The sequence below is a fragment of the Cydia fagiglandana genome, chromosome 1, assembly GCF_963556715.1.
Source record: "Cydia fagiglandana chromosome 1, ilCydFagi1.1, whole genome shotgun sequence".
NCBI lineage: Eukaryota > Metazoa > Arthropoda > Insecta > Lepidoptera > Tortricidae > Cydia > Cydia fagiglandana.
Genome location: NC_085932.1, coordinates 25,789,602 through 25,811,673, shown reverse-complemented (window position 1 = coordinate 25,811,673; position 22,072 = coordinate 25,789,602). Strand labels below are relative to the sequence as shown.

At 35.9% G+C, this 22,072-nt stretch overlaps 1 protein-coding gene across 1 annotated transcript; it reads right to left on the bottom strand.

The window, feature by feature from the left end:
* Positions 1-5,376: 5,376 nt before the first annotated feature.
* On the bottom strand, positions 5,377-21,351 carry LOC134668204 (synaptic vesicle glycoprotein 2B-like). Its single transcript, XM_063525712.1, has 10 exons — positions 21,128-21,351; positions 14,768-14,986; positions 14,169-14,331; positions 12,120-12,301; positions 11,728-11,912; positions 11,189-11,349; positions 10,929-11,106; positions 7,965-8,239; positions 7,069-7,196; positions 5,377-6,059 (listed from the first exon to the last, which is right to left on the bottom strand). The coding sequence occupies exons 1-10, from the start codon at positions 21,132-21,134 to the stop codon at positions 5,992-5,994; spliced, it is 1,566 nt and encodes a 521-aa protein (XP_063381782.1). The 5' UTR covers positions 21,135-21,351; the 3' UTR covers positions 5,377-5,991.
* Positions 21,352-22,072: the final 721 nt, after the last annotated feature.

The following is a 22,072-nucleotide window of genomic DNA, read 5'->3' as shown; positions in this document are numbered from 1 at the left end:
TGGATTTTGACAAAAACGGGACCAATCTGTATGCATATACATACAAACAAAAAAAGAATTTTCAAAATCGGTCCAGTAATGACGGAGATATGGAGTAACAAACATAAAAAAAAATAAAAATAAAAAAAACAAAAAAAAACATACAACCGAATTGATAACCTCCTCCTTTGGGATTTGGAAGTCGGTTAAAAACAACTGCACAACAAACATTGTCAATAGGAACTGTCCCGCCCGCGCGGTGTAGGACCGGCGCTGGTGCAGAATTTAGTCAAAATTTGGTACGGAGATAGTTTGAGTCCCGGGAAAGGACAAAGGGTTGTTTTCATTCAAGAAATCACCCTTTAAGGGGGTGAAAAGGGGGGTTGAAGTTTGTATGGCGAATCAACAAAACGCAGATTGAATAAAATAATAGCTACTTACCTAAATTAATAATTCGACGCTGACGAAGTCGCGGGCAAAAGCTAGTATTATAAAGGCGAAAGTGTGTGTGTGTCTGTCTGTCTGTTACCTCTTCACGCTTAAGCCGCTGAATCGATTTAGTTGAAATTTGGTATAGAGATAGTTTGAGTCCCGGGGAAGGACATATATTAGGATAGTTTTTATGTCGGAAATTATCAAAGGAAGGAAGGAAAAAATCAAAGGGGGGTGGAATTGAAAGAGTTAATGAATTACCTAATAATTGAAGTAAGCAATGCGCGAATTAAATAATTGCTATTAGCATTATCCAGACGCTATACCTACTTTAGCTGCTGTCACTAATTCCACGCCGACGAAGTCGCGGGCAAAAGCTAGTATTATAAATGCGAAAGTGTGTCTGTCTGTCTGTCTGCCTGTTACCCCTTCACGCTTAAACCGCTGAACCGATTTAGTTGAAATTTGGTATAGGGGTAGTTTGACTCCCGGGGAAGGACATAGGATACTTTTTATCTCAGAACTCACCCCTTAAGGGGGCGAAAAGGGGGATGGAAGTTTGTATGGGCAATCAATAACCGCTGAACCGATTTAAATGAAATTTGGTATGGTGATAGTTTGAGTTGTGAGGAAGGATATAGAATAGTTTTTATCCCCGAAATCATCCCTTAAGGGTGTAAACAAGGGGTGGAAATTTGTATAGGGGTTCAATAATTTCTTGAAATGGGACTTGCCTTTTATCATTTGAAAGTTCGTAAGAAATAAAGAATGTTTATGTATTTGTGACCAATTTTATTAGCCATACCTACCTTTAAGGGTGAAAAAGAAATGACATGGGGGTGGAAGTTTGTATGGAGAATAAATAAAAAGCAACTTTTAACTTCTCCAACTTCTTTATCTTCCTAACCTTCTTCAACTTCTCCAACATATTCATCTTGTTGATCTTCAACTTCTTCAACTTAAACTTCTCCAACTTATTTAACTTCTTCAACTTCAAATTCTCCAACTTTTTCAAGTTTTTCAAATTCGACTTCTCCAACTTCTTCAACTTCAACTTCTCTAACTTCTTCAACTTCAACTATTCCTACTTCTTCTCCATGGTCTTACAGTCCAGTTGCTCTCAGGTCTCCATGGTCCAGTTCCTCTTTGGTAACTACCGTCAGCCAGTAGATGCAGTGATGTTAGAACCTAAAACAAAGAGTTCTAAGTTGGTATGTCGTTATTAAATAAGGTGACAATAATGATTTGAGGAATAGTGCAACATAATACGAGTATCTTTACTTTAAAATGTGCCGGCAATCCATCGCCATGTTGAGGCTTGAGGTCAGCGTCGAGTTTGGCACATTACAATTCTTTGCGCACTCTATATATGTGCCGAAACTCCTCGCTGGGCATATCAAATGGGTTGCATATATGTAGCCCTTAATGACCCGTCGTTGGAGTTCTCTATGCTATTTTTTTTCGATAGCAGCAGCTGCCAAGAAGAAATGATATTATTATCTTGCCATCCCTACAAATAATGTACGTATTGATAATGTTATATGTAAATTCAAATTTAATTCAAAGTTCAAATTGTATATATTATATTTAAGAAAAAAAACAGATACTTACCTACTGATATTTTAACTTCAAGAAATTGCATTTTTCACCACTTATATACCACAAGAGCACTTATGACTTATGAGTGAAGTGCAAAAAATTTGTACATGGTTAAGCACCTGTAATTAGTCCAAAGTTAATTGATTCCATTGTGTTACCACAGTTAAGCCATTTCTATTTAAGTTAGATGCATGAAAGTGTGTTAGCGAATGCTATAGACTTATATGTGTACGATTTAAGTCCAATAAAATACAAACAATACAATTTACATAGTTAATTTTCGTAACACAAATGAATCAATTAAGTTAAGACTAATCACAGCTTCTTAACTGCGCTTATCGTGACCCAGTGAGCACTACGATAAATTAATCAAAGGCCAGCCGTCAAAAATCGACTATATGTCTAATTATCCAACAATCGTAGCCATTTACCGTGTATAGTTGTCCAAGTGGACAAAACGGTATGAATGTTATAAAACTGTATAAAGCTAGACAAGTGGCATTTATATCATTTAACTTATCCACTTATCCACTAAGTTTAAGGTGGAAATGTAGACAAATGACATATTATCCAACGACCATGTTATGCAGTTAATCATTTAACGACTATCGCTGTCAAAAGTGGAAAAGACGACAAATCAATAAAAACTGGATAAAATGTCAGTTTTATCATCATTTATACAGCCATATCATTTATCCAGTCGACCATCATAGCCTTGCAGTACAAGTTTATTATTCAAGAAGGGGATAAAATACGACACGTATCGTAGGCCCTTTCTCTTAAGTTATTTCAAATTTGGAAAAATTAATAATCATTTCAGTTATTTGAGTGTTAGGAGTAATAAATGTTCAGTTAAAATGCTTAGGCCGTAAAAACGTTCGCTGTCGCTGTAGTCTCCGCAAAACCGATATTCGTAACTCGACCGCAAGCCGCAGCGATAGCAAAAAGCCAAAAGTCGATTAAACTCATTTAAACTATTCTAGCGAAAAAGAATTCAAAGTTGGCAGAAACAAAGAATTTGCAAAGTGAAATAAGTACCAAGCTTGTGGAGGAAGTTGCCCTGATTCAACTGACTGCAATAAGGTTGATAAGGAAACAAAACACATTTGTTTATTATTATAGTATATATGTTGATTATTACTTATTAGTGTACCAATAGGTACAGAATATTCTTGAATGCCTCTGTTTATAGTTTTAGGTTTCAATCTCTGACTGCTACACCTGCCTACAGTGTCATCTACTTAAATTTTATTACATTGCTCTTTTTTACGCGATTTAGTATTATTTTTGGATGATCTGATGTTTTTAATGCAATTAAATCTTTCTGTTTTGCCTAAAGTTTTACCGATAACTTCATAATGCCGTCTGACATTATATATTTATTCATGTAGGCCTAGCAACAAGCACTTATTAATGGTTATTTGTTATTACGCAAGATGTGTCCCAATTAAAACTAGTATTGACTTTGGCAGGTACATGAAACGCGAAAAATATTGTTTTTGTAAATAGTATTTATAAGGTAATATTAATGTTTTAAGTTCTAATAATATCTGGTACCACATTATTCGTACTGTTCATTACCCGTGATAAACATCAATGAATATTGAGTGACCATCTGTCATTTGCAATTATTCTAAACAGCAAAAATATGAGCCGCTTGCTCAACTCAAAGCAATCCTTGATCGGTATTCCGCGCACGAGTCCCGTAACTCGAGTCAGCATGAAAGCAATTAGCCCGGGAAATAGTTTTTCCTGCCCAAGAACTGATTCCACTCACGCGCCACCTTAGGGAAATAACAAAGTTTAGCCGTGCTTGTTATGGGAACTTGTATTAACCAGTTATTGCATGACATTATTACGTGTAGTATATATTATGTAGATTATTGCGGCGTATTGGCAAAGAACCGTAATACAACTGTCTAAAAGAAGCCGCGTCAAAAGAAGGCGGAAAATATTGATTCGAAAAGTTTTGATAATCTACTACTAACCACCCACATAAAGCACAGTTATTAAAATGATAATTACTCACTGTAGTAAAAATACTAAAACTTACCAATCGACTTAATATTTTTAAGAATATACGTCAATCTACGCGTCCAAAGTTAAAACGGCCGTTTTTATTTTAAGTTCCTTGATCGACGAAACCAGCAACATAAAAACTAGTTTGATGTATTCAAAAGGTACTTAAATACACAATACAGTACGTAGCGGCCCCCTTTTTTCAATATCTTTCGTTAAATTAAAATAATCACGATTATTTAGCTGTGGCACTAGTCTGCACATAGATGGGCTCTTAATTTATCATTAGCTTAATTTAGTAATGAGATTAAAGTCATACAAAATTAACAGAATCAGATGTCAACCCAAACAAACGATTAATTGGCGATAGGTTTACAGCCGTATTCGAACAATGAGATATGTCAAATACTAGATATTGAAACGATATGGATTAGATATGTCAGTGTCAAACAAGTGTCAAAAGTGACGCTTTTGTTTGAAGAAATGTCAACTTTGACGCTTGTTTGACACTAACATATCTAATCCATATCGTTTCAATATCTAGTATTTGACGTATCTCATTGTTCGAATACGGCTGTTAATCCACATGAATGACTTAATTTTAAACAGGGGGTTTCCTATCCCTGGCCCATGCCCATTTGGTAACTTGCTCTGGGAATTGGGCACAGCTCAGTGAACAACATCATTTCGGCATGACCCAATCAATTCTGGCGTTGACTGACCTACAAAAAGGTTCGTTACGGATAATATTAACTGCGATATTTTCACAGTGTGAATGAATCCGATAAGTTTGATTTATCCATTTTTGTGCTCTCTCATTGTAGTGAAACGAGCAATTATGAATTGTATATAAAAAAAACATTTTACTGCTTTTTATTTTGAGTTGACGATGATTATCTGTTATCTATAAAGGATGATTCACGCTAGACGCACGCCCGGGTTGTGGCGTCTGACATGTCATTTTCATGACGGCTGATCGGTGATCACGTGGTGCTTTCCATAGAAAACGAAGCACCGGAATCTCCGGCCCGGCCCCGGCCCGGTGTAACGATTGGCATTTAATGATATATCTACATAGTAAAGTCAATTTTAAGGCATAATAGGCACTGAATATCATTAAAAAAAACTTTTTTTAGCCGTCTGTTTGTTTCTACACAAATATTGTAAGTTAAATTTGACATAACTTTTGTGACAACGCAATATTCATCAAGCTATTTAAATTAAGACTAAGGGATATCAGGAACTCTGCAATAAATCAACATAAATTCATCGAGTATAGATCTTCATCATTTTCGATGACGACCACCCTAAATAAACATTATGGACGTTGTGTAAATAAATAAATAATAAAATAAAATTCTTTTATTTGCATACAATATGGTACAACAAGGTGATATTGGAAAGATTATCCTGTACAGTGACATATTTTGCTGGTTGAGCATGCAAATGTTAAGTTAAAGCTATACGCAGGTGGTATTAATTTATTACATTGTTTACTTACATTACAACTACAATTTCTACTTAATATTACTAGCTTTGGAGGAACTCGTTTAAAGAATAAAATCAGTGGCGGATTTGCCCTAAGGCCAAGTAGGCCCGGGCCTAGGGCGGCAAGTTTTTTGGGGGCGGCAAATTGTGACAAAATATTCGCTGATGATAACAAGAAATAACTCAAAATGTAGTCAATATGATGGGTGCTGAGAAAGGGGCGGCTACAGGGCCTGGGGCCTAGGGCGGCAAAGACTGCAAATCCGCCACTGAATAAAATACCTGTTTTTTGAGCCATGCCTGAGCTATCTAGCGTGAGCCCTTATGTGACTGGCCAGGCGGAACTTGGTCTTAAATGGGTAGGTACTCTATTGCACGCGTGACAATAAAGTTGGAGTAAGTCGTGTATGGAGTGTGAAAGTGTACTAAAAAAAGAAAGACACTTGTTCTGTTTTTCATTTATTGTCTACATTTTTATTTGTCTCCGGCTGCGCCATTTTCCTTCTTTGGGTTCGGAAAAAAATAAACCAACCCGGCAACACCTGCAATAATAGAATAAAATTACAGTTGGTTCACAAATGTTTTAGATTAAATGTAACAGCTTATATATTCAGCAGTGGTATGACAAGATAAACCAATATCCTATAGCCGCCCACAGGCCTATAAAAAGTTCTCCCGTTCCATTCGAATTTGAATCGTTATTTTGACAAATCAAAATTGCATTTGACTTGGCTATTTTTTACCTGTGGGTGGATAGAGGATAACGTAAAATGAATGACTGAACATTCAGTATTATATATAGCCGATTTAAGTACATACCTACATTGGTATAATTATAATTAACATTCATAATGAATTAGTACTAAAACCATATAAAATTAAAAAAAAAAGAACGATAAGTTAATTTTTTTAGTAGAATATTGAATTATTTTAAATTTTTGAAAGATCAATTTAATTAATAAAAATAATTTGTGAACATTTCAAGCAATACATAATAATGGATGTCTATTAAAATTCAGGACCCTCTGTAATTTAGGTCTAACTTCTGTATTTTTTTAATTTTATAGAAGTTTCAAAGACATCCCGCTTTAACACATTAAGTGACGGGAACCCGCTCTGTTCGTAGCCGCTTTCCACTACAAAGCGGGAAAACGCTAGAATCGGCTACACGTGTAGCGCTACGAAAACGTTGGCAGTGAATGTGTAAGGTTTGTATCGTTTCCCGTTCGCTAATGAAATGAAAATGAAGTGGTTTTATTTTCATCACAGGTTAAATATTATTTGTTATTGTGTAACTCAGAAAACTAGAGTTATTTAATGTGAAATCTAATGTGGTACCTACTTAAAAATTTACGATATTTTCTCGTAATTTACTTATCAGGGGTTGAAATTTATGTAGCAAGGTACTTTTTGAATATGAATATGTTAACCCCTTACTGCATGTAATAAAAAATATTTGTTGAAATTTGAACTTTAATAGCTGTCAATAGAGTTAAACATCATATTATTATAGTTAAACTTCGTATGCGGTAAGGGGTACAGAGTACTTACATAGTGTTATAATGGATAAAGTCATGAAGGGAAACATACAGCCTTCCTCTAACATCACAGGGAATAAAACGCTTCCCACTAGAGATCCTACTCTTCCCAGCATTATTATCAACGCCAACGCCAGTGCCCTGTGAACACAAAACAATATGAGACAATTAATCATGGCCCTAAAAGGTCAGTTTTATATTAGAGTAATTGTTTTGTTATGTATAGTTCGCGTCATCCACGATGACGCGCGGATTTGTCAAATCTAACCTTTAATAACATGACAATACGAGTCAAGGCACGCGTCTTCGTGAATGACACGATCTAAATATGCGATTCTAACCGATCCGCTGGAACCAAAAGGCATCTTACTACAGTCAAAAGAAGAAGCTTCTATAGTGATTCCGATGCATGTCTAGCTGCCGTATTCGAACTTCAAGATATTCACAAGAGATGACACGTACTAGATCCATTCTAGATACGTTATAGTTTAGATATCAACTAGTTCTCTTTAGCAGCGCAATTCGGGCAACCAATGTCACTTTTACGTTAGATAAAGTAAGATATCTATTAGATGTGAATAGGATCTCTAAGTCATACATATCCTGTGGAAATCGTTCAAGAGCATCTCCAGAATCGCGCAAATGTGAAATTTGACAGGTTAGATCTTAAACATATCGTTATCGTATCTTGGTGATGTCTAAAATATATCTAATAGATATCTATTTCAAAATCCGAATCGGGCCCTAGGGCTCATTTAGGCGGCGCGCGAACTCGTATGCGATTTTAGTTACATTGCAGGCTTTAAGGTTACATCCATTGCAGCCGACCGATTAAATACCGCAATGTAATGAAACTCGCAAGCGAGTTCTCGCGCCGTCTAAATGAGCCCTAATCTGGCTTATGCGTACCTCACAGTAGTAGGAACCGATCTCATAAGCACAGAATTTTGTAGACTCAATGCACATTGCATCAATGCGCACGCCGCAGCTAGCAGTATGCCAATTGATATTGAGGAGCTCGTCCAGTATAGTGCAGATGAGCACGTAGCACAGGCTATGAACAGCACGAACATTAGGAGCTTCTGGCCAATGAAATCCACCAGAACTGTGCTGATGAGGATTAGAGCCAGAGATAGAATTCCAAGAATTATCCCGTTGATGTACGTGTCAGCACCTGCGGGGTGCTGTGGAGAAAACGATGACAATTATTAATTTTTTAAATCTTAATAAATTAATTTATTACATGACCAAAAGAAAACCTTTAAAAAAATCCAATTTTTATGTAAGATATTCGCAACGCATGCTTCGTCGGGGGGCTATGCAAATCAGCAACATGCTTCACCAGTGATTATATATCCACCGCGGACTTCGTCATTTTCAAATAATAATTCAAGTTAAATAAAATAACCGCCACGAATCGTAATTCATAACTGGCTCAAATGTCACCATCACACTGGCGCCGTTACCGCGCTGAATGACCAATGAGATCTGATGGACCTGGGTCGAATCGGACCGAGGGTCGTAACCCCTGTATATATCACTAGCTGTTGCCCGCGACTTCGTCCGCGTGGAACTTTATCTTCAACATTTTACATCTTTAGTACCTATAATTTTCATATCCAAGCAATGTTGAAATTAAGTACTTTCCTTTTTTAGCAAATTGTATGAAGTTTTAAGTCCTGTGGATTTTGATGTTGGTTGCTGAAATTACTTTTCTTGTATTCTCATAATAGGTACCTATGCCCTTATACAAAGATTCAAGTTCCGCACTCACAAAATATCTGATCTCCATACAAACTTTCAACCTCTTTCTCACCACCTTGAGGGATGATTTTCTAAAATGCTTGAATTAGTTTTCATCTTTTTTATTTTAATACTTTTTTTTTTGCAAAAAGTTCAACTTCCTAGCTTAAAATCAAATTTACACCCCAAGACTTTCATCCCCTTCTTAACCCCCTTAGGGGTTGAATTTCCAAAAACGTTGCAATTACTTACTTTTTTGTAATCGGCTATTATGTCTTTCTAAGAAGTTTCAAAGCATTTGTAATGGATTCAAACTTTGAACCCCATTTTAACACTGTTAGGGGATGAATTTTACAAATCGCTGAAATCACTTTTATTGACTTCTAATAATATCCCCAAATACAAAGATTCAAATCACGCGCTCGATAAAATGTATGATATCCATATAAACTTTCGACCCCATTTTCACCACCATAGGGGATGAATTTTCAAAAACGCTGAAATTAGTTTTCTTGTATTTTAATTTAATACCTTTTTACAAAGTTTCAAGTTTCTAGCTTCAAATAAAATTTGCACCTGAAGACGAACTTTCATCCCCTTTTTAACCCCCTTAGAGGTTGAAATTCCAAAAACGTTGCAATTACTTTTTTTTGTAATCGGCTATTATGCCTTTCTAAGAATTTTCAAAGCATTAGTAATGGATTCAAAATTTGAAACCCATTTTAACCCTGTTAGGGGATGAATTTTACAAAACGCTGAAATTACTTTTCCTGTCTTCTAACAATATCCCCAAATACAAAGATTCAAGTCCCGCGCTCGAAAAAAATGTTGATATCTATACAAATTTTCAACCCCTTTTTCACCACCTTAGGGGATGAATTTTCAAAAATGCTGAAATTAGTTTTCTTGTATTTTAATAATATATCTTATAACGAAGTTTCAAATTCCTAGCTCAAAAGAAAACTTCAACCCCATACAAATTTTCATTCCCGTTTTAACCCTGTTAGGGGATGAATTTTACAAAACTCTGAAATTACTTTTATTATCTTCTAATAATATCCCCAAATACAAAGACTCAAGTCCCGCGCTCGAAAAAATGTTTGATATCCATACAAACTTTCAACCCCTTTTTCACCACCTTGGGAGATGACTTTTCTAAAACGCTGAAATTAGTTTTCTTGTATTTGAATTTGATACATTTTTACAAAGTTTCAAGTTCCTAGCTTAAAATAAAATTTGCAGCCGAAGACGAACTTTCATCCCCTTTTTAACCCCCTTAGGGGTTGAATTTCCAAAAACGTTGCAATCACTTTTTTTTGTAATCGGCTATTATGCCTTTCTAAGAAGTTTCAAAGCATTTGTAATGGATTAAAATTTTCAACCCCTTTTTAACCCTGTTAGGGGATGAATTTTACAAAACGCTGAAATTACTTTTCTAATAGTATCCCTAAATACAAAGATTCAAGTCCACCACTCGAAAAAATTTTTGATACCCATACAAACTTTCAACCCCTTTTTCACCACCTTAGGGGATGAATTTTCAAAAACGCTGAAATTACTTTTCTTGTATTTTAATAATATATCTTTTTACGAAGTGTCAAATTCCTAGCTTAAAAGAAAACTTTAACCCCATACAAACTTTCATCCCCTTTTTAACCCCCTTAGGGGTTGAATTTCTCAAAATCGCTTCTTATCTCTTGTACACTTTATAAATGCAATCTGGTGTGCAAATTTCAACTTTCTGGCTTTTGTAGTTTCGGCTCTGCGTTGATGAATCAGTCAGTCAGGACACTTGCATTTATATATATAGATTTATCTCTTCTTCTTCCTGGCGTTATCCCGGCATTTTGCCACGGCTCATGGGAGCCTGGGGTCCGCTTTATATATCATTTATATGATACCAAATATTATTTAAAGCGCAAGGCGGAAGGCGCAGCGCTGGTAGACCCCCCACAAGGTGGACTGACGACCTGGTAAAGGTCGTGGGAGTCCGCTGGATGCGGGTGACGCAAGACCGGTCATTGTGGCACTCTTTGGAGGAGGCCCATGTCCAGCAGTGGACGTCCTCTGGCTGATATGATGATGATGAATATTATTTAATAATGTACAATTTTACAAAAATCCACTTACAGGTACACAGATATCTGATATGCTATTGTTCGCCGCAGCCAGCGACACGTTGGTAGCCAGCTCGCTCGTGTAGCCGTCGATCATGACGCAGAAGCGGTCCGTTTCGCCGCCATGTTTGCTCTGGTGATTTTCTATAATTGTGGAAATTTGAGGGAACCAAAGCCTTAGCGCGGAATACCTGTACACGAAAAATTTTAGGTTTAAAAACTGAAGTCTTTAATAAATTTCGGGCTTAATTTTATGACACATTTTAAACTTACGCAAATAAATTTACAAATGTCGAGGTCGCAAATAACATAAGGATATAAATTAACGGTCTCATGAATAATTCCTTTGATTGAAATAGTGCGTTGGTCAGTTGTTTCTTTATGCTGATGTTTTCTGGAGTATAGTGCACACCAGAAGCGTTAAACGATGTTATCTGTAACGCGAATGAATATTTATTTTTATGGGTACAAGTAGGCAGACAGAAATAGAAGGCTTGATCGTTATTAGGATTTCGTCATTAACTCGTGCTCATTTTATATTTTTCCAATATTTTTGATTGTTTATATACTCTACGGGAGTAATCTATAAGACTCTAGTAAAATTCAGTGTTATAATAATATCTATTATATTGATTTATTATACATGTTGCTTAAATTCTGAAAGTTATCATTCAAAAGCAAAAATGTAGTACCTAAATAGGTACTGCTGAGTGCAGAACTAAATATTAGGTTTTCTTATGGGACTGCATAACTTGTCACCTTACAATTGTTAGGTATTTCATAAAACGAGTAAGAAGCGTAAAAATACTTACGGGAAAAGAGTCTTTTGGCTGCCCACTATTTTCGTGATATATTCTTTTGATGACTTCCAGAGCTTCTGACTCTTTGCCCAGTGTAAGAAGAAATTTGGGGCTTTCTGGCAAATTAATATAGAATAACATTGCTATCAAACTCGTGATCCCGGTTGAATAAAGATACATGTTCCATGGGTGGAATTCTGAAAGAAAAAAGATAAATGTGAGTACAAAATACACTTATTCTTTGAGATTTAGAGATTTTCAATTAACCACTCATTTTCGCCTTGGAAAAGTATGTCTATGTGTGTGTGCGTACGTGCCTGCTTACGAGAGTGCGTGCGAGCGTGCTCGCGTGCGTCCGTGCGTGTGTGTTTGTTTGTGTGACAAAATCATTGAATAAGTCTTACCAAGGTATCCTTCAATGATGATAAAGTTCCATGGTTTCGTTAGCATTCCCCAGGCTACTAATGCGCAAAGGATGAGCGATGAGGACATGAAAGAAGAGTACACCAATAATACTCTATCTCTTACGCCTTTGTGGGTGAATTCTGTCACCATGACGGCTGTTGCGCTGAATGTGAAGCTTAAACTAGAAGATTATAAAGAATAGTGAGAATCAGTCAGACACGAAGAAACAGAGGGCCCACCGCAAAAACAAAAATCGAAATTTGGTTTTTCCCAGTAGGCCCTCTGAGCTCTGAGAACACAAGGACGGACGTACGTACACCTGCAATAATGTTACTCTTCGAAGGCCGCAAAAATATGTGACATAATCTTATTTGTAGAGCCATCCATAACAACTTGTCACATATTTATGCAGCCCTCGAAGAGTGACATATGTCTCCTCTTCTTCCTGGCGTTATCCCGGCATTTTGCCACGGCTCATGGGAGCCTGGGGTCCGCTTGACAACTAATCCCATGATTTGACGTAGGCACTAGTTTTTACGAAAGCGACTGCCATCTGACCTTCCAACCCAGAGGGGAAACTAGGCCTTATTGGGATTAGTCCGGTTTCCTCACGATGTTTTCCTTCACCGAAAAGCGACTGGCAAATATCAAATGATAATTCGTACATAAGTTCCGAAAAACTCATTGGTACGAGCCGGGGTTTGAACCCGCGACCTCCGGATTGAAAGTCGCACGCTCTTACCGCTAGGCCACCAGCGCTCCGAAGAGTGACATATGTGACTGTACCAATTCAGAATTCTATAATTATTTTATCAAATTGTCTTACGTAAGTACAGTCATCAGCAATGGTATCTTACACAACTAGGGCCGCAGAAATATATGACGCGCTCTTATTGCGCTCCAAATAAGAACGTGTCACATATTTTTGCGGCCCTAGTTGTGTACGATACTATTGCTGATGACTGTACCTACAACGAGTGGTATTTGAAGTTCAGAAATTAGTCTTAATTTGATCTTACTTTAACATTCCTCGTAATGCATCTCGTGCACACCAATAGCTACTATAATGTTGCATACTTGCGTGAGTACACTTTCAACGTGTGCCCGGTTTTAGCTCTACTAACTCTGTATAGGTAATTTATTTATAGTATCTGTCTTTTATTTAAACAATTATTATGAATAAGTGGCTGTTAACGTCAAAACTAGAGATAAGCTAAACTATCATTACTTTTGCACCGTTATTGCGGTCATTAGTCTAAAGAGATATTTAGATAAAAGACGTAGTTATACCAAAACAGTAGAATCCTTTGGAAGCGATCTGATTTATAACTAATAAAGGTTTAGGCAGTAAATTTACAGTGGCTACTGGCTACATAATTTACTTTGAAAATCTGCTTCTATACACTCTATTCTCTTTGGCTGCATTTAAAATCTAGTAAATATCGCGTGTATCTTTACATCTTCTACTTAGTGCTGACTGATAGATGATACTGATACTTACTATTAGTCTATTGTAATATAGATTATCCACTATAGGTATATATCACAAATCAAGAAATGATAAAAATGCATGAATAGGTCAAATGTTTAAGTTTGAAGAATAAAATCGGTGCTTGGATTCTTTAGCACCAAGTCACAGCGATATACCGGGTGTGGCCTGTAATACGAGCAAAAAATGTGACTGTAGGCTGTACTCCTCATACTGACCAATATTTGTTCAGCAACTTTTAAAAATAACTTGTGGTTTGATTTTTAATACACTTTAAAGTTTATTCTAAGACGCCATGTATTGTGAATTTTGTTATGATTAAGGCATGACAAGCAACGTCAATCACAATGATATGGCGTGGCGATGGCGTCCATTGAAGATAATATTTATTTTGTATGAAAAATAAGGAGTATAATATTTCATAATTTTTAAAAGTTGCTGAACTAAAGTGTTACCGTTTGAGGAGTACAATCTATGTTTTAATTATTTGCTCGTGTTGTAACCACAGGTATATTAAAGCTACGACTAAATTACACTAAATTAGACGGTCAGTACTCACAATATGCCATCCAGAAGTTTCCCAAGTAATAACATCCAGTATGATTGACTCGTGCCCTCAAGAAGCGCGCATGCCAGAATCCCGGCGTGCCCCCAAACTAGGAACATCTTTCGTCCGAGCGCGTCAGTTACAAACCCGGTAAACGGCCCTGCCACCACTTGCCCTGGAAAGAGTAACACGTAAAAATAAAAGAAATACAAATCTCCTTTGTCTTAAGAGAATCCACAATTAGTAATATTTATTACGTAAGGAATCAAATATTTGAATCACAAAAACCCGCCCCGAAAAATCTCCTCCATGCGATCAAATTACGCTTTCAATTTAAAATGCCATTTTGAAATAACATAAAACTTGGAGTTAAAATTTAAAAGACGTATCTATGTTTAGTTTTTGTTGCTAATTTAATTTGTAAATACAAAGTGTAGCAAGGGAAGCGAGAAGAAATTTATGATAAAAACACAAATAAATTCCCTAACCGATGTTCGAACTTCAGACTTCCAGCTTCGTGGGCAGGGTCACTATTTAACAAAGCTAGGTGTCCGGTGTTTTAATTTTCATGAATAAAAAACGGAACATTTATGAATGCATGACATACTTACCAAAAAATGGCATGGCATTCAATAATCCCTTCTGCATTATACTCATATTGAGATCACATTCTGCACTGGAGAGGATGTAAGAAGATGTCGTGGTCACGCTCGTGTAGGAGAACACAGCCATGAGAGTCGCGAACATTAGTTTGTAGTTGAAATAGCCAAATTTGCTATACTCCAGGGCTTCTTCCAATATCTGCATGGGCGTTTTCGTGGCTTCATTGTCTGGAATTAAATATCATAAATATACCTACCACCATATCATAAATCACCTATCACACCACCACCACCATAAATCACCCATAAACCTATCAACCTATCATAAACCTAAACCTATATAAATGTACCTACAAGTCGTTTTTTTCAGCATTAGAAAGAACTTGCAAGAAGGTAAACGATCTTGACATGTGACATGTCTCTTAATTGAAAAACGCTTTTTATAAATCAAAAACTATTACTTATGAAAGCAGAAGAATATAAATGATCGTATTTGATTCATAATTGTTACATATTTGCCGTAACTTTTTATTTTTAAAATGTGTTTTTCAATTAAAAGACACATCAAGATTGTTTACCTTATTTCTAATGCTAAAAAAACGAACTATAGACTCACTCGCAGAATGAAAAGTCAAATTGTCTTGTAAAATAAGTCTTCCTACAATCCTTATTACTATTTTGTCAAGGGCCAAGTGTGTGTCGTGCTAAATCGCGTTGGTAAGGCAATGGAATGGTCTATTCGCATCTTGAAACCTACAAAAAAAAATGTAGGCTGTATCAGAGACGCAATGGTTTATGTAAACGTGTCGTGGGCAGCCATGGAGAAGACAGAAGTTGCGCGCTTCCTGTCAATTCCCTAAGTATCTATAATCTTAAATGCCAAGGCCGAGCTCCTCGTAAGTCCGAAAAGACGAAGCGGCCAGGAGAGGCGCCCCTACGCACGAGCTTTGGTATTTAGCTTGTTGCTCAAACACCGAACAATAGTACAAAATGTCTAAATGCGGAGGCTGAAGGCCAAGGTCTGCGTAGGGCCGAAGGCCTGGAGCGTCTGACAAATGACAAATGTATGCGTTTCCCGCAACTTCCCCAAGTACCTAAGTTATTGCGAAGCCAAAAGGCCGAGTTACGGAAGGTTAGCGATCAGACACAAAATAGCGGGTACAATTTTAGCTCTAAATGTCGATTCTAGCGCAAAATTAGCCCTATCTATACTTATTTCTTCATTGAATATTAAATCATAATATAAAACAACACGTATTACCTAAGACAATGCATGCAATCCCTTTAGCGCCTAGGTGCGATTATTGCACTGTTATGTCAGCTTCTAAGACTTCTGCAAAATCATAGGTAGTACTTAGTAGGTGGGTATTAGTTGTAATTTGGACCAAAGAAATGTATTAAGACATCTCTATTGGAGACAAAATCAGACCCTCAAATGAACACACATAATTACACACTAAATAGTAGGGTTTCAGTCATTATTGATAACCGTGTCTCTTAATTTTATTTTGTTGATAATTACCTAGTTTTGGTATCATTTTCATTTCATAGAAATATTTTATATTTGATTTATAGTTTCATTGCGCTAACGGGCCATGATTAACCATGTTCGTAAATGCTTTATTTTACCTACATTAAAGCCATATGTTATTATAGGTACAATATAAAATAGGTAATATATTATTACCTAATAATTTAACAGAAACACAACAAAATAAACCACAAAAAAAAAGGATTTGTAGGTTTTTTATAATTTATAATCCTCCGGTAGTGCAAAGTAGGCACATGTCACTCACCTTTAATCTCAATCTCATTGTCTCCTTTCATTATTTACCTATGTAATATATAACAACAATCACAAACTGAAGCACCAGTTACACTGAGTGAACAAACTTATTTTATTAAATCCTAGTTCTCCAAGTTCGCTTTTAACACTAAATATTATTTCACACATTACTTCTTTAGTAAACGGAAAAAGTGTCTTCCGTACAGGTCTCGTCGTGTAGTTTTGTATCATTTTATCATAACACCTTAATTACAATTAAATCATAAGTAAACACGGTTGTATGTTTCTACAGATATTGTTCCTGTGATAAGTATCGTTCGTCATAGATATACATATCTACTAATTAAATACTAGTTGGTTACCCTATTGTTAAAGATGTAACATTTTATTATTTAATATAATTCGTTTCGGTCATGGATATTATATTTTCATACATATATACCTAATATTTATATGGACATTATATACCTAGTATTTAAAACTACCTAAATATAAAATATGCTCATAATAATACCAAATCATATGACAGTTTTTTTTATATTAGTCTGCAACTCAAACAGATATACTACATATAAGTACTTAATGATAATCAAACATTTATAACATTATTTACCGATTTCAAAACTATTAACGTTAATAGGCGACGGTTTTAAAAATCAAACTTCTATGAAATTGGAATGTATAAATAACACGTGGGCTATCAAATCCGCTGCAGACTTTTTTGGTCCGACTCTAACACGTTGTCGTTATGACAGAAAATGTGTCTTCTTGAGAATCAGAGTATCACAGTGATAGGCACAAAATCAGGAGATAAAAGAAGTCTTTATGCACAGTCATGCTCTTTTACAAAAGTTGTACTTTCTTATTTGTCAAATATTAAACGGAATAAATATACCTCACTCAGAAATCTGAGCATAATTTATTAATATTTGATCTAATATGTGTATACATAAATTTTGAATAATTTTACGGTTTAGACTCACTTGTTAGGGTTCCGTACCCAAAGGGTAAAACGGGACCCTATTACTAAGACTTCGCTGTCCGTCCGTCCGTCCGTCCGTCCGTCTGTCTGTCACCAGGCTGTATCTCACGAACCGTGATAGCTAGACAGTTGAAATTTTCACAGATGTTGTATCAACAATTACCAAAAAGAGAATAAAATAAAGACTTAAATGGGGCTCCCATACAACAAACGTGATTTTTGAACAAAGTTAAGCAACGTCGGGCGTGATCAGTACTTGGATCGGTGACCGTTTTTTTTGCAATTTTTTTCCCTTTTTAATTTTGCATTATGGTACGGAACCCTTCGTGCGCGAGTCCGATTCGCACTTGCCCGGTTTTTTTTAGTCACTCGCGCGACATGTTTCGGAGAGGCTATTTAGGTCTCCTTTCTCAGCACTAACAGTGCGAGCAGCGTTTACGACGGCCGTGTATCTGTTAGTGCTTGAGAAATGAGACCTAGGGCCCGATTTGGATTTTGAAATAGACATATATTATATATCTTTTAGACATCACCAAGATACGATAACGATATGTTTAAGATCTAACCTGTCAAATTTGACATTTGCGCGATTCTGGAGATACTCTTGAACGATTTCCACAGGATATGACTTAGAGATCCAATTCATATCTAATAGATATCTTACTCTAACTAACGTAAATGTGACATTGGTTGCCCAAATTGCGCTGCAAAAGAGAACTAGTTGATATCTAAACTATCCCCAGAATCGCGCAAATGACAAATTTCACAGGTTAGATCTTAAACATATCATTATCGTATCTTGGTAATGTCTAAAAGATATCTAATAGATGTCTATTTCAAAATCCGAATCGGACCCATAGACTATTTCCTGGTGCTGCAATGCTGTTATATAACTATGCATGTATTTACAACCAGAATATGCTTACTGCCCGATTCGAACTTCAAGATACGTAAGTTAATAGATCTAGAGACGATATGGATTAGATATGCCAGTTTCAAATGTGACGTTTTTTCAAACAAAAACGTCACTTTTGACAGCTTTGTAACTTTCACCTGTAATCCATATCGTTTCTAAATCTATTAATTGACGTATATGAAAGTTCGAATCGGGCCGTTTTTAGATTTATTTAGTATTGTTATCTTTACGACCACTTTACAACGTTCTGTTACGCTAAACGAGTAACATACAGTATTTTTATCGGTTATTTACATTATTTACTTTTTAAAATAATGACTACTTTCGCTTATTAGGGTTCCGTACCTCAAAAGGAAAAAACGGAACCCTTATAGGATCACTTGTGCGTCTGTCTGTCTGTCTGTCTGTCCGTCTGTCACAGCCTGTTTTCTCCGAAACTACTGGACCAATTATGTTGAAATTTGGTACACATATGTAAGTCCGTGACCCAAAGACGGATATGTAACGTCAACAAATGAATTTTAAACATAGGGGCTACTTTTGGGGGGTAAACCATAGAATTAAAAATCAAAGTTTTGCAAACTATGTCGTGTTACATATCAAACGAAAGAGCTCATTGTGAGAATCTCAAATATATTTTTTTTTATAAATTTACGATAAAAATTCTAGAAGTTATTCAAGAAAATAGACAAAAAATTACCATTCCCCCCCCTCTATCTCCGAAACCACTAAGTCTAAAACTCTGAAAAAAATACACAAAATAGTCCTTTTCCTCAAGATGACAGGAAAACCTATTAGAAATCTAGAGTCAAGCGTGAGTCGGATTTAAGAACAAAAATGCGGTTTAGGTTTTTTAGGGACACAGCCGCAATGGTTTAAGTGAAACGTGATGTATTAGAGTTCTAGACAGCTATTGCGAAGGCCCTAGGTCGAAATATGCATAAGGCCGAAGACCCGAAGCGTCCCGAAGAGACGTGCCTTTAGCTTCAAGCGTGAGTCGGACTTAAGATAAAAAATGCGACTAAGCTGTATCTGGCACACAGCCGCAATGTTACTTGTAGTACTGATTGATTAGGTTACTAGATATTGTCACGTGTTTTAAAAAGCACTATACATGGTGGCCAAAAAATAAACTAAGTGTATTTCCGTTGCCGACGTGCAACCCCGAAATCGCTAAGAAAAATTTGGCTGTTTCATACGTTTTGACTGGTCCGTTTTCTATGGGAGGATACATTTCTTTTCGCGATTTCGGGTCCCATAGTAAATGTTGCTCAGTAGGTAGGTATAATCCCAATACCTCCCTGGTTACGGGAATGTACTTATTTTTTGGCCACCCTGTAGGTATTATCTCTCTTCGGCCTTCGCTTTTAAAACACTTGCGGAAGTTGTAGGAAGCGCGACCCATTGGACGCTCCGAGTTTCAGCCCTACGCGGAGCTCGGTCTTCAGTCTTCGCATTTAGACACTTGTACTATTGTTCGGCATTTAATTTCCTATCTAGAAGCTACTTTGCATATTTGCAGAGATATAAGCCACCACGCCAGAAAACTTCATGTTACATGTGTTGAAAACTTGATTGACTCATTCGGGTTTTTAAAGGCGTTTCACTCACGTCACGTTACACGTACAAAAATTTTTTTTGAAAATTGTGTGATGTACGGAACCCTTGAAACGCGAGTCAGACTCGCACTTGACCAGTTTTTGTTAGTAAAATTGATAGTGTCCCTACAACGTAGAACATGCGTAGGTAATTATAATATTAGGTCCATGATATACTCGTAGTTACAATATAATTAGTGTCTAGAATATTCTTAGTCTAAAATAAGATTATTTTACCAAAAAAAAAATAATGAGCACATGTTTTTATTTTTCATATCGGTGATAAGAAAACACGTGCTTATTTATTTTATGTTCTCAAACATATAAACAAACTAACTAGCAATTTACAGAAATTAGAGGTCACCTTTCAGTGCCTACTTTAGAGGACGAGTCCTCCCAAGAGGTTGAGATTGGGCAACTAAAAAAATAGGTCTTTATTTTAGACTATTCACTTATAGGTATACCAAACTAATTCAAATAAGGGCCGGACCTTTCCTTTTAAGTGGCTATGTGAACAAATTAAAAAGTAATTAGGTTTAGGGTACTAATGGTCAGTTAACTGCCGAATGGATATTATATGTATTAACGAGTTGAATCAATGTAAAAATAGTTTGGGTCACTCAATGTGTAACTAAAACAACTTTTTATATCATAGTTCTGAACCCAGCAATTAGCATAGGTAAGTACTTATATTATTTAGGTAAATATATAGTTTAACTTTCTTATTTTTGGTAAAGTATAAGTCAACTCTAGTGTAAGTTTTAATAAATTCACTTATTTAATTATTATTGCAATTGTACAATAATGATAAATTAATACTTTGATAAATAAATTGAATAAATATACATATGAGAGTATGGAAGAACTGAAGTTTGATATACCTACTTACATACTCGTACTTACAAAATACTCGAATCAGATTTCTTATTTATCTAAAACACAGTCATAATAAATCTTATTACACTGGTTTATTATGACTGTTCTGAAATGAAAAAATACTAAAATATTGCACTTATTTATAAATGAGAACTGTTCACTTAACCTTTCTTAGAATAATGTGTTAAATGTAATCTTAGTTATAATTTACCTGGCATCCTTTTATTCCATCCAAAATATTCACAGACAATCTTAAAAACGTCTTTGAACTATAAAAATACTATAACGTAATTATTTTTATCAATAGTAAAACAAGTTATTTCGTACAAATATATTTATGCACTGTTTATTTTATAATAACATACTTCCGCAGATTAATAACGAGCTTTAAACGGTTTGAACGATATAACAATATCAAAGCTGGGAGAGAACTGAAGATGCGTACGATTCGTAAACAATCTTGCGTGCATAGTTCCAATTGAGAATGTTCATTAATATAACGTATAATTGAAACGTTCTTGACATTGGTTCAAATATGATGGTTCTGCGTCCCTACAAACTATTAGTCCTAATTTATTTTTTTTAACGAAAAGAGTTTAAAAATAAATAAAAGTAAATAGTAATAGTAAACGTCTAGTATTAGCAGGGTCACCGAAACGTAGGATAACCCTGAGGTTTGAGATATTTTTAAAATTAGGAATATTTGTACGAGTTACGTCGTTACGAAAGCTCGCATTTGTCTTTTAAATTTGAAGCGGACTGGACTGGTAGGTACCTAAAGCAGGCCACTGACGAGCCTTCCAAATGGATGCCGTTACGATGGATTCATCCAAATGGACGGCATCCTAATATTAAACAATGTACGTTTTTGACATTCACGTACCGATTTTGGATTGCAGCCACGCAATTTGGACTGTTGGAAGGCTCGTGGCCACCTTTTGAAATTTAGTTCTCTTTCTTGACAATCTTTACTAACCAATTTCAACAATTTATCGTGTCAACTGGTGTAAACAAAACGATGTTATAAAGGAAATCCACCTGTCATCAAAATTTTGCGAATTAAGCAGCTTTCTCGCATCAATGTAGACTAACAGGGATTTACATGATTTTGCGTGTTACTGTCGAACCTATTAATCCTGTGTTGCGGACACCGTTT